At 41.0% G+C, this 14,395-nt stretch overlaps 1 protein-coding gene across 1 annotated transcript; it reads right to left on the reverse strand.

Annotated features, from left to right (window-relative positions):
* Positions 1-2,100: 2,100 nt before the first annotated feature.
* APOC2 (apolipoprotein C2) lies at positions 2,101-9,344 on the reverse strand. Its single transcript, XM_082273896.1, has 3 exons — positions 9,242-9,344; positions 6,821-6,980; positions 2,101-2,224 (listed from the first exon to the last, which is right to left on the reverse strand). The coding sequence occupies exons 1-3, from the start codon at positions 9,294-9,296 to the stop codon at positions 2,137-2,139; spliced, it is 303 nt and encodes a 100-aa protein (XP_082130022.1). The 5' UTR covers positions 9,297-9,344; the 3' UTR covers positions 2,101-2,136.
* Positions 9,345-14,395: the final 5,051 nt, after the last annotated feature.

The following is a 14,395-nucleotide window of genomic DNA, read 5'->3' on the forward strand; positions in this document are numbered from 1 at the left end:
TGATAATGAACCTGTTACACATATTACATCCCTGCAATAAAAGTTCAAAATATAAACTTCTTGAACTGCAATAATCTTTCCAAGGAAGCATGATGATGCCATTTAAATTGTTAGTGGGTGATGAATATTTGCATGTATACTTGTTTATGAACACTAGATGGCACTGTTTATACTTCACGAATATTATGTGTAATCCTGCTTCAATTTCTGAACCCTTCCCTATATTCCATGTACATTTGGCTATCGACTGTTACTTTGCAGTTATTGTTTCTTGTTTATCCTCTTTTGTTTAAAATCTCAATAACATATATTCAACATTAAATTGTTAGTGGGGTCTTGATTTCTTGCTGATGATCCATAAACTTTTCATCAGAAAAGTAGACAGCACAGTAGCTTAGTGGTTAGGACCTCTGCCGTATAGCAATGGGGTCCTTGGTTTGAATTCTGGTTAGTGCAATATCTTCATAGAGACTGGGTATTCTGCTTTCCTCCTACACTCAAAACACATGCTGGTAGGATAAATGGTTCCCAAATTAGCCCTAGTATGTGCATTTATACCTGGGAGATAGAGTACTTACCCTCTTGTTGCCAGCATTATATATATGCACTTACACTATATTTTCAAAAGTATTGGGACGCCTGCCTTTACACGTACATGAAATTTAATGGCATTCCAGTCTTAGTCTATAGGGTTCAATATTAAGTTGGTCCACCCTTTGCAGCTATAACAGCTTCAACTCTTCTGGGAAGGCTGCCCACAAGGTTTAGGAGTGTGCCTATGAGAATGTTTGACCATTCTTCCAGAAGCGCATTTGTGAGGTCAGGCACTGATGTTGGTTGAGAAGGCCTGGCTCGCTGTCTCCACTCCAATTCATCCCAAAGGAGTTCTATTGGGTTGAGGTCAGGCCAGTCAAGTTCCTTCACCCCAAACTTGCTCATCCATGTCTTTATGGACCTTGCTTTGCGCACTGGTCAAAATAACTTGGCGGAGGGTGGATTATGGTGTGGGGTAGTTTTTCAGGGGATGGGCTTGGCCCCTTAGTTCCAATGAAGGATACTCTTAAGGGATTAGCATATTAAGACATTTTGGACAATTTCATGCTCCCAACTTTGTGGGAACAGTCTGGGGAAGGCCTCTTCTGTTCCAACATGACTTTACACCAGTGCCGTGTTATTTTATATTGCACCTTTATATCATACTCACTGGCATCCGATTCTATCCGCTAAAAACAGATGGATGGGGAATCCATTTCCCATATGTCTGGTGGATCAGTCGGATGTAAACAGACAGACGGTCTATTTACATCCAACCTCCCACAGAGGAAAGCAGGCTGTGTCTGTGTCTGCTCTACATACTGTATATGGACCGACACAGATTTGTAATCTGCCTTTTCAGCGGGGATCAGTGGACAGATTCCCCGCTGAGCAGGCGGATCTGCTGGAAGCTGATTGGTTACTATATACAACTGCACAAGACTTGGCATTCTCCACACAAATGGTCCTTCCAAACCTGATAATGAACAGTCAGGCCAAAACAGCTCCACCTACGCTCAAGTCTCTGCGGGAATGTGAATGTAGAATATGTAAAGGGCTGTGAGGCTCTGAGGAAGAGGCACGGCCTCGAAATGCGTCAGCCCTCCGTCTTCACGAGACATTGGACTTTTATAAAGATGCTATGGAATTGAAATGCTGGATTATTACGCATGTTTGTGAGTAGCTGATTTTAAAATTTATGTTATTAAAAAGCCCGCTGAGGATAATGCGCTAGGCTGGTGCGCCCCTTTCTTTGTTTTTATATGCAGTGTTTGGTTGACCACCCTGGTCGTAGAGGGCAGCAAAGCTTAGCCATAGTTGATGCCAAGTGTGAGTTCCGTGATAGAGGCAGCCTGAGGACCTAGTTCTGAGCGCAGGAGCAGGGTGCTCAGCATCACTATTTTTGTTTCTGGAGCACATTGTTGGCACTATAAGAAATAAAACTGGATCATTTTGGTGCAATTAATGCTTTATTTTTTGTTCTTGAATAAAAAGGATAGTACTCATTGCAGGTAGAAAATCAGTGAGATCAAGTTTCTGAAATGGTCATATTAATGCCTCGGACTCTCTTCATCACTTATGATTTGTAGAACGCATCCTCCATCAGGGGTTGCCAGCCAGGTGATATACCTGGTCTGAGAGGACGCCGTAATAGATGGTCACCTTCTCTGTCGTCTGGTCATAAATTTCCCTGGGAATAAAATGTCAGCATATAAAATATATTCAGTACTATGTAATCTCCAGCTATGTCTATGACTTCTATCAGCATAAATCCCTTTTTATAACCACATAACGACCGCTCACATTGCTGCTACTGCGGCAATGTGGCTTGTTATCGTCCAGCGACGTAGACCTACGCCGCTGGACTCCTCCCCTTGTGGGCGGCGCACGCGCGCCGCTGGGGGCTCGCTCCCGCTGTTTTCAGTCACAGCGGGAGTCGGGCCAAGGGAGGAGTGACGGCGATCGCCGCCGCTCTTCCCCGATCGGCGGGGAATCGAGTGTGGAGATCCGCCCGCTTGTGTAAACACAAGCGGGCGGATCTCCTAAGTGACAGGCAGGGTCAGATTGCAGGGTTCAGCATAGCTGAACCTGCGATCTGTCCCTGTGTCACTCAGTCACCTCCCCCCACACATGTCAGTAAGCACCAGGCATACATTAACCCCTCCCTCTCCAATAAAAATTAACCCCTTCCCTGCCAGTGTCATTTTTACAGTAACAGTGCATTTATATAGCACTGATTACTGCAGTAATGTCACTGGTACCCCCAAAAGTGTCAAAAATGTCAGTCAAGGGTCCGATCTGTCCGCCGCAATGTCGCAGTCCCGCAAAAAAAATCGCAGATCGCCGCCATTACTCGTTAAAAAAAAAAAAAACCAAAATGACAGAAATCTTTCCGTTAGTTAGTAAACGCAATAACTTTTGCGCAAACCAATCAAAATACTCTTATTGCGATTTTTTTTTACCAAAAATATGTAGCAGAAAACAAATTGGCCTAAAATGATAAAAAATTTTGATTTTTACATTTTTTGGGGGGAATTTCATATAAAAAAATGTGAAAAATATTGTTATTTTTTCAAAATTTTCACTCTTTTTTTGTTTATAGCGCCAAAAGTAAAAATCGCACAGGTGATCAAATACCACCAAAAGAAAGCTCTGTTTGTGGGGAAAAAAAGGACATACATTTCGTTTGGGTACGGCGTCGTACGACCGCGCAATTGTCAGTTAAAGTCGCACAGTGCCGAATCGCAAAAAGTGGCCTGGACGTAAGACAGCAAAATCCTCTGGTGGTAAAGTGGTTAAACATTTCAAAGAAGTTCTCCATGAAAAATGAAGTCCTCATTTATATGGGCACTGTGGTCCGTACAAATGACTATCTTGTTTTATGAGCTTGGAGCTACGTGCCAGCTTTTCTTTGAGGATGAAGAAGCTGTACGGACATAACTGCTCATCTTATTGTGACTGGCCTGCAGGAGTGGGTGAGTGACCCTGAACACAGACGGGGTGTATCCAGGACCGCTCACTTTCCTCTGCATGACTGATACATTAGGACGGGCAGCTGTGTCCATACAGCCGCTGTGTCCCCATGAGAAACCTGTACTCAGCTCCAGCTGCATAAACAAGGTGCTTGTTCATGTTGTATGGGGATCAGTTTGTTCAGTAAAACAATGTAGGGGGTAAAATGTTGAGCGCATTTTTTTAGTAACCATATCATACAATTCGTTTTTATCTTCTAATAGTATAAATTGAAATAAAAAAAGAGTTCTGCTTAGCCTCTATAAGTGTTTTGCATGTGATTATTGTCTAGGACTGTTAAAGAATACATTTATAGCTCAAAGTGGTTAAAGTGGTTCATTCTATGCATGAAAGTAAAAAACCTTCTGTATGAAGCCCCCCTAATACTCACCTGAGCTTCCTCTCGATTCAGCGATGTGCCCAAAAGCTGAGCTTCTCCCCAGTCTCTCATTCCTCAATGGCTGAAACAGCAGTGGTTCTCAACTCCGGTCCTCGGGACCCACTAACAGGCCAGGTTTGCAAGATGACTAAATTACATCACAGGTGATCTCATTTTCTGTTCAGTGATTGCAGTATTCTAGTCTGCATCTCTCCAAGGTAATACTTAAAATCTGGCCTGTTAGTGGGTCCCGAGGACCGGAGTTGAGAACCACTGGTCTAGAGAAAAACTGATTTTGTTTCCAAATAGGGAAAGGTTTCCTCACTGTAAGAGCTGTGAAAATGTGGAATAGACTCCCTCCAGAGGTGGTTCTGGCCAGCTCACGAGATTGCTTTAAAAAAGGCCTGGATTCTTTCCTGGGTGTACATAATATAAATGGCTACTAATATTTATAGGTAAAGTTGATCCAGGGAATATCCGATTGCCTCTCGGGGGATCAGGAAGGATTTTTTTTCCCCTGCTGCAAATTTGATAATGCTTTGTTGGGGTTTTTTCGCCTTCCTTTGGATCAACTGCGGGTATAGGATTGTGTATATGGGATTGTATGGTTGGGTTTTCTTTACTGTTTTTTTTTTTTTTATTGTTTGAGCCAGATGGACTTGTGTCTTTTTTCAACCTGACTAACTATGTAACTATGAAACTATGTTTGGTAGTCAGTGCTGCCATTTAAGTGAATGGGGCCGGGCTGCAACCAGCCCGCAACCACGTGCATGATTGTGTGAGCTTTTAGGGGTGAAAACATTAACATACAGCCTCCTCAACACTTGTCAAAGAGACAGTTGACATGGCAACAATTATCAGACCTCAAGTAATTCTAACGCTCAAGTTTAAGCATCAGGCTCAGATAAAATATACAGTGCCTTGCGAAAGTATTCGGCCCCCTTGAACTTTGTGACCTTTTGCCACATTTCAGGCTTCAAACATAAAGATATAAAACTGTAATTTTTTTGTGAAGAATCAACAACAAGTGGGACACAATCATGAAGTGGAACGAAATTTATTGGATATTTCAAACTTTGTTAACAAATAAAAAACTGAAAAATTGGGCGTGCAAAATTATTCAGCCCCTTTACTTTCAGTGCAGCAAACTCTCTCCAGAAGTTCAGTGAGGATCTCTGAATGATCCAATGTTGACCTAAATGACTAATGATGATAAATAGAATCCACCTATGTGTAATCAAGTCTCCGTATAAATGCACCTGCACTGTGATAGTCTCAGAGGTCCCTTTAAAGCACAGAGAGCATCATGAAGAACAAGGAACACACCAGGCAGGTCCGAGATACTGTTGTGGAGAAATTTAAAGCTGGATTTGGATACAAAAAGATTTCCCAAGCTTCAAACATCCCAAGGAGCACTGTGCAAGCGATAATATTGAAATGGAAGGAGTATCAGACCACTGAAAATCTACGAAGACATGGCCGTCCCTATAAACTTTCAGCTCATACAAGGAGAAGACTAATCAGAGATGCAGCCAAGAGGCCCATGATCACTCTGGATGAACTGCAGAGATCTACAGCTGAGGTGGGAGACTCTGTCCATAGGACAACAATCAGTCGTATACTGCACAAATCTGGCCTTTATGGAAGAGTGGCAAGAAGAAAGCCATTTCTTAAAGATATCCATAAAACGTGTCGTTTAAAGTTTGCCACAAGCCACCTGGGAGACACACCAATCATGTGGAAGAAGGTGCTCTGGTCAGATGAAACCAAAATCAAACTTTTTGGCAACAATGCAAAACGTTATGTTTGGCATAAAAGCAACACAGCTCATCACCCTGAACACACCATCCCCACTGTCAAACATGGTGGTGGCAGCATCATGGTTTGGGCCTGCTTTTCTTCAGCAGGGACAGGGAAGATGCTTAAAATTGATGGGAAGATGGATGGAGCCAAATACAAGACCATTCTGGAAGAAAACCTGATGGAGTCTGCAAAAGACCTGAGACTGGGACGGAGATTTGTCTTCCAACAAGACAATGATCCAAAACATAAAGCAAAATCTACAATGGAATGGTTCACAAATAAACATATCCAGGTGTTAGAATGGCCAAGTCAAAGTCCAGACCTGAATCCAATCGAGAATCTGTGGAAAGAACTGAAAACTGCTGTTCACAAACGCTCTCCATCCAACCTCACTGAGCTCGAGCTGTTTTGCAAGGAGGAATGGGCAAAAATTTCAGTCTCTCGATGTGCAAAAATGATAGAGATATATCCCAAGTGACTTACAGCTGTAATCGCAGCAAAAGGTGGCGCTACAAAGTATTAACTTAAGGGGGCTGAATAATTTTGCACGCCCAATTTTTCAGTTTTTTTATTTATTAAAAAAGTTTGAAATATCCAATAAATTTTGTTCCACTTCATAATTGTGTCCCACTTGTTGTTGATTCTTCACAAAAAATTACAGTTTTATATCTTTATGTTTGAAGCCTGAAATGTGGCAAAAGTTCGCAAAGTTCAAGGGGGCCGAATACTTTTTCAAAGCACTGTAGCTGAATATGAGAGTAATAATTGAATAATACCCTGTACTAGGTGGGCATGCTGGCTGCCATTGCAGACCTCTCCATCTGAAAGTGCTAGTTCCCTGGCTGGCAGGATGATCCTGTAGTATCACTACTTTTTTACTTCAGAAGGCCAGAGGCAGCCAGGTAACTAGCTTTGGCAGATGGAGGTCATCTATATTTCAGGTTTCCAAGGGCAATAAGATGTAAAAAGTCAGACCTCAATCTTTGCAGCACACAATCTCTGTTGCATTTTTGAACACATGTTGTACCAAACTATTATGTAAAGTTAACTTGCAAGGTTTATAACATTTATGCTTTTTTCTCATATACTCACTTAATTTTGTCAGGAACGCCAGTCTCTTTTACTTTGTCATACACTCCCTCTGCTACAGAGCTGATGCTGCTGAATGCTGATTGGAAAAATCCTTGTGCTTTTTCCAGAATGCCAGGCTCCTCTTCAGTTTCTCGTTTATGGATCCTGAAACTCTCGATTCCTAAAGATGGAAAATAAACAGTATGTTAAAGCCCAATTGAATTTTCAGTTTAAATAATTCAATATATTCCAGGCACATCAAAACAACAAAACAAAAGGTGTGCACATTCTTATAGTTTGTTTTCTTTAGTAGGCACCACTACTACAGTAATTGCTGCTAGCGTCCGGTTGCCCTAATGCTTGTTGAATACAAGCGTTCTCTCTCTCGGCATGGGCGCCATTCAGAGAACACTTTCCATTTTCTCAGTGGATGAAAAGTATCATCTCTATTGTGTCCAATCAGAAAACAAATTCCATTAATTGAGAAAATGCAAAGTGTTCCCTAAAAGCTGAGCAATCATAAGTAGGGCTAGTGGAAATCACTGTAGTAGTGGTGCCTACTACAGTGATATCCAGCTTCTATGGGAATCCCACAGGTATGACACATACATACAGAACTTTATTTGCCCACAAGTTGTCAAGAGTTGCTGCTTTATTTTCACCATAGCACTAATACAGGTACCCAGAGCATCAGGGGAATCGTAGTCTCAAAAGAAAGTCTACATACAGTTAAGCTTGGGTCACAACTACAAGTCCCATAGTGACCAGCACAAAAGGGAAGAACGAGGGGGTTAAAATGAAAAGCCCAGGAAGAAACCGGGCACTTGGGGAAAAACTCACCAACTGGAAAGGTGGATGAAAGAGCTGTGCTGAATTTGACCGGGCTGTACTGCATCCAGCATGGCTAAGCAGGAGCTCTAACGATGAACTGTTGAGCGAATGCCAAGCTGCTGAGAGGATCTAAGGTGGTCACTATCCAGATTTGTCACATGTTGTACCTGTCTGGGCTGCTGCTGCTGCATTACCAACTAAGGGCACCATGCAGAGGGAGTATTCCAGCATCCAGAGAATGCCGCTTTAGTACTGGGTGAGACCGGTCAGACCCATTTAACAGCTTAAGTAACTAGTGAGTTCCATTTCCAAATCAGACACAGAGGTACCTTCTCCTTACATTTGCCCAGTTCCTCTAAAGCGAAACCAAGTTCTCTATTGCCCCCCTTCCCCACTAGCAGCAGGAGACCCCAAGGCCAAACACAATTTCCACTATCACCCCAGTCTGTTTACTTTGTCTATACCCCTTTACACACTGTAAGTGCTGCACAGAAATCTGAACGTATATACTCCAAATGCCCTGTTCACAGTGTATTCCCAACTTCATGCATGCACCTACATCGCCCTGGCGCTCTTAAAGGGGTACACCTACTGACTAAGGAAAACCTGTCAACTATATGTCCCTGAACTTGTCATCTCTCAAAACACAACAGTTTATGTACGCCAACATTAAAGGGCCCCACCTGAGGTGGCAGAAGCTAACCTTCAGAACCGTCCAGAGTTTGTGGCCTACCTGGAAGCAAAATTGGGTTGAGAGAAGTGTGGCAAACTCTCAAGCCTAAGCCTAGTCCCTCTGGTCCATAGACTTCAAGTGAGCTAGCTTGTCTCATACTCTGTTAACCCTATTTTTTCACCTAAGGCATAATCTCTCCAGCGGAGGGCTACTTTTTATACTTAGTACTGCAGTACATACCGGATTCACTCCTAGGGGTACCTAGGCTACTGTATTGTATTGGATATCACAAATTATTTCCTGATTTGAACTATTAATTTACTGTGTTGCTTTTCTACTTTGGTTTTGCCAATACACTTTACATACACTTTAACAGGTACCTCACCTCCAACACTTAACTTTTAAGGCTTAACCTAAAAACAGAACATAAACTTCATAATCCTTGACCCTAATAATAATATAACTTAAAAGTGCCCAGATTATGGACAGTAAACCAATTACATATTCTTATCAAGCAGTAAAAAAGCCTAACACCCTAACTTATCTCTCTAGCAGCCGGCACTATGAAACAATTCATTCTCAAAGAATGTCAAAGATCAGAACAATGACACTGAAATTGAGTTTTAGACCGTCAGGCTCTAATAGGGATGAGCTGGTGGTTTTTCTTGTTCAGAGGGTCAGCAAACGGCAAACTAAAGGTCACTGACTAAATATGGTCATGTCCATATTTAGTCAATGACATCACTTGGGAGACCCAGCCCCTTTTTTATCTTCTATTACAGGGCCTATGCCACTTTACAGGTAGTTTTAAAGGGCTTTTACTGCTTGTTTATTATACTTTAGTGTTCATAGTCTGTGCACCAGTTTGCATTAACTTCTTTATAACCATGTATCCAATGTAAGGAGCAGCCTGGATTAGTTATGACAGAGGTACTGACCTGAGCTGAGGAGTACAACAAGTAAAGAAATCGCAAAGACTTGTGTTAGCCTCATAGTTTTGACTCGGGATGTCCACAGCAGTTCCTATGAGAAAGGTTTAAAGCATTGTATGTTTCAAATAAAAAGAATATGTGTGCCAAAATGTATTTTCTTTTCTGAGTCTTATCCACCACCCCACCACTCCCAGATTTTATCAACAATAAATGCTATAGTTTTACATTTCATTTATAGCTGTCTATCTGCTTGTGAGATTTGATATTGCAACTTAACCAAAAAATATATAATAGTACTCTATAGGTCCATGAAACTCTGTAACCAGCAGAAGAGTTCTACTATTCTTTACAAAGGAGATGCAGGGGGTGAGGTGTTTTTGGGACTTACCATATACTAGATTTCCATCTTGAATTTTTAAAGTTCTATAACTGACCTAAGGTGTTAAAAGCAAGTACACAAGTATCTAACTTTGTTTTCTAGGCCACCTAGAAGTTCCTTGGCATTGCTTTATTGCTGTTCTAGACCTTCCTAAAAGCTCCAAAGGAAAGGCAAGTCAAGGAGGATTCAGTATATACAGTATATATGACAGATCAAAAATCGGAAGCCTAACACCTTCTACACTTGTATCCCTCTAGGTGTCTGCTTTGATCTCCTTATGTCAGTTTTAAATCCATAAACATTGTTTTTTTTTTTTTTTTTTCCCCTTTCACTAATAGTTGTAATGTTTTTTCCGAGTGATATGTTGATTGTAATACACTGGAAATGTGTGTTGCACTTTTTTTCTCTCCCCCCTTTTTTTTTCTTCTTTTCTTTCACTTTTTTCACTTTTTTTTACATTTTTTACTATTAATGATGATTGCAAATATATAGTTTTTGCCCTATCTCACTTCACAGAATGTTTACGACTGGGGGCTCTGGGGGAATTTATGTAATATGTACTTTGTTTTTGTGGATTTTATGAGATTATATGTGTATGTTGAAAAAATAAATAAAAGATTTAATAGAAAAAAAAAAATCCATAAACATGAGGAAAATATACATTTGATAGACCTAGACTCAGGCAACCTTATCAATCAAGCAGTGGAGAACACTTCAGTTGTAAATGACAGTATATGAGCATACCTCCCAACTTTTTGAGATGGGAATGAGTGACAACTATTAGCAAAAGTATGTAGGCAGGGGGGATTATACAAAAAATGATTAGTTAAACCTACAAGTGCTTTTTTCTTTACCACTACCATTCCTTTATACCGGTTTTTGACATTTGCAAATGCAGCAATTTAGAATTTGGGTGAAAGGTTTAGCACTGGATAACCCTTTTTGAAAATTAAAAAGTACATTTTATATACAACTATATAGATCAGACCAAAATGAGAGACACAGGCGCTTTGTTTCAAATCAGGGACAGTTGGAAGCCATGTATGAGTAGCCCGCTTTTTAATCCACTTGTGGAACAGAGCATCTTGTAATTGTTTCGAGACCTTTGAAGAAAGAGGTTTGGTGCCTCGAGTCAAGGTTTGTGGGACTTTAAAGGGGCTAATATACACAAAAGTATTCTAAGTATAAATATAATATTTATTTCAAAATAACATAAAAGAAATTATCATACATTTCTGGTTTAGCAGAACATATGTTACATGTGATGTATGGGCTAAGAACCCATAGGTGAGAGTGAAGGAGAATAGTATGAAAAAAGTGACATGGTGGAAATGTGACATTAGTCTCTCTCTTGTGGTCTAAACGTCTATGGTTGGCGTTGGATCTTTGTTTTGAGAGAGTATTTGGATTCCTACGCGTTTCGGCGGGGGGCCTTTGTCAAGGAAAAATGTCAACCATCTCTGCAAGATATGTGAAATGGTAGTAAGGGTATTTAGTTTTTTGACCATCCTGAGACATTTGTTTCATGGTAGGTCATGTGATACATACTTAGATAGAGAATTGCCTGGGCCTGCTTGTGGTCCTCCGGTCCTCATATGAATCAACAGGATAAAGCTACTGGGATGTATAAGGTGGCGGTATTAGTATACGTTTGTATGTTTATAGTACATGTGCCAGTGGTATTGGTTATGTACTTACTGGTTAAGTATATTCTCTAGACCAGTTGAGGGAAGAAGGTATTGGATCAACCCGTATTAGGTCAGGTCTGTATATGGAAGGGAGTATTTGGTTAAATATTTAAGAACAATATTTACTTTTATATGTTCCATATTGTTTTAGTACTTACTTTGTGACATAGGATTATATAAGCAATATTGGTTCCAGCATTTGTCCACTAGGTGGCGTGTTGTCCCGACTGGTCTTGTAATGCTATACAGTTCCAGTGGTCTCCACTGTGGGGTGCTGGTCCAACTGTTCCTGTTCTAAATATAGTGAACAGGAAAAGTCTTGTCAAAAGTGTATTCCAGTATAAAGATACCATCAGTGCATCTTTTGCACTATGGTATACTTACAGTTTTGTCCTTTGGTTAAGGGGGAAGAAGGGTGGAAGGTCCGAGTAGCGTGGTCCGAGCGTCCTCACCGTCCCTCAGCTCGAGGGAAGTGACGCCCTGTTTGAGATTCCCGGCCTTTTATATCGTTCACGCATGCGCAATAGACGCATGCTTGTGTAACAGAAGATCCTTGCCGGATGACGCGTCGCGGGTGCGCGCGCATCCTGTCTTCAATCTGAACGGTACATTTCATGCGGCCGCCGACACAGGGGGCGGAGTTTGGGTCCCAATTCAGGGTCCTATTGGCAGAGGATGGTAGAAGGTCTGCTTAACTCCTTGTTCCCCGGTCTTGATCACCGGGGTTACCTGTGCCGGATGAGGTTTATTTGGGGGAGAAAACAAGCAGGCTTTTAAATTTTCAGGCGATGTATAGCAATTAGTGAATTGATTTATTCTAAATAACGTGCCATTTGGAAGCCAATTTTAGGCTTTTTTGAAAACATCCAAACGGGAGAACGCCATTTAGGTTATATATAATAGAAATAAGTATAGATAAAAATAAATAATAAAAAAATAGGTTATTTATTTTATTTATTTTGAGCAGCAATTAGTATAGAGCTGTTCATGTGTGATATGGATGAAACATGAAGTTCTTGATTTTGGTCAGGGAGTGTTCGATCCCAGCAGGGTGTTTTTAGATGTAATATCGGAAAGTTCCGAAAGGGGATAGTGTTTTTCAAGGTAGGTTGTCCTCCATGTGTGGAGGGGGGTTTTTTTGAAAAATAAATATCTGACGTTAGGTCTTTTGTTACTGTGCCTCAATCTGTTTTCCCAGATACAAAGCCCTCCAAAAAGGGGCGGTAGCTGACATTTTCATTCAGGCCCGGTGGGTGGGCTGCATTTAGTTTCTTTATCCAGCGAAGTTCCATCTGGAGGAGCACTTTATTCCAATCCCCCCCTCTGGGGGGGATATGAATCCTGTCCAGTATGGAGAATTGGACTTTGGGCATATGGTTTTTGTGATGATTGGCCACATGGCGGCCTAATGGTAAATAAAAGTTGCTTATGGACATACTTTGTAAGTGCTGGTTAACTCTTATGCCGAACTCTTGTCGCGTTTTCCCTACGTAGAAGCTGCCACATTCGCACTCCATAAGGTAGACCACCCCTTTGGTCTTGCAGTTTGCAAAATGTTTTGGGGTGAACTGGTCTCCGTTTGGTAGTGTCTTATATGTGGATTTTTTGATAACTGAACATTGTGCGCATGATCCGCATGGGAAAGTGCCTTTAGTCTGGCAAGGATCCTTTTTGGTTTTAAACTCGCTGTGAACCAGTGTTTCTTGTAGTGAGGTTGTTTTCCGGTAGGTAACAAGTGGTTTTTCTGTTACCAATTCTTTTATATTGGGGTCTTCGGTCAATATAGACCAATTTTTTTGTAGTATTTTTTTTAATTGTTTATGTTCATTGGAAAATCGTAAAATCAACCTTGTTGGTTGTTCCGTTTTGGCCTTAGGGGCATGTTTCTTGAAGAGGATGTCCTGTCTGTTTTTTTCCTGGACTTTGTTAAATGCCTTTCTGAGGCACGTTTTAGTATATCCTCGTTCCTGTAGTCTCAAATTTAAGTCATATGCTTCCTTTTTGTAGTCCATTTCTTTTGTGCAGTTCCTTTTTAGTCTCAGGAACTGACTATAGGGGATTGATTTTTTTAGAGATTCCGGATGAAAACTGGTGGCATGTAATATTGTGTTTCCTGCCGTTTCTTTTCTATAAAGTGTTGACATCACGTTCCCTTGGTTGTCCTTATAGATGTATGTGTCTAAAAATGGAATTTTGGTTTTATGAAAAGACATGGTAAAGAACATGTTATGGTTGTTTTTGTTCATTTTTTCAAGGCATTTTTTCAAGAGATCTTCAGGTCCATTCCAGATTACTAGGATGTCATCCAGGTATCTTTGCCACAAGAGGATGTTTTCTGTGTATTCTGAGTTTTCTTCTGCTGTCAAAAATTCGTTTTCCCAGTCACCGAGGTATATGTTGGCGTAGGCAGGTGCACAACTTGTGCCCATGGCAACTCCGCAGACCTGAAGGTAATAATTTCCACCGAAAGAGAATGTGTTGTGGTTCAATATAAACTTTAGCATGTTCAAGATAAATTGGTTAAACTTCCTGTCGCGGTTGCTCTGTTGGTTAAGAGTTTTTTCTACGGTTTTTAAGCCGTGTGAGTGAGGAATATTATTATATAAAGCCTCTACATCTATGGTAACCAGTAATGCGTCTTTTGGAACTGTGAGGCCTTCCAGGATCTGTAGCAGGTGTACCGTATCCTTTGTGTATGATGTCAGTTGGGTCACATGCGGTCTTAAGTAGTTGTCTATGACTTGACTTGCCTTCTCCGTAATATTCCCGTTCCCCGAGATTATGGGTCTGCCGGGTGGGTCTGTTGGATTCTTATGGATTTTTGGCAGTGAGTAGAAGGTTGGGGTTCTCGGATGTTTTGTTCTAATGAATTCCCAGAGGGGTTGAGATATAGCCTTGTCATTATACGCGCTGTCTACTAGTTGGTAAAATTCCTCCTTGTAGTTCCCTATCATGAGAGGTGAGATGGCTTTATAGCATTTTTTGTTTTCCAATATTTGCATACACATATATTCATAGTGGTCGTTGTCCATCACGACGACGTTTCCTCCCTTGTCTGAGGGTTTGATAGTGATATTTTCAATCTCTTTTAAT

This window comes from Pelophylax lessonae (genome assembly GCF_965119305.1).
Source record: "Pelophylax lessonae genome assembly, chromosome: 12".
NCBI classification, from domain to species: Eukaryota; Metazoa; Chordata; class Amphibia; order Anura; family Ranidae; genus Pelophylax; species Pelophylax lessonae.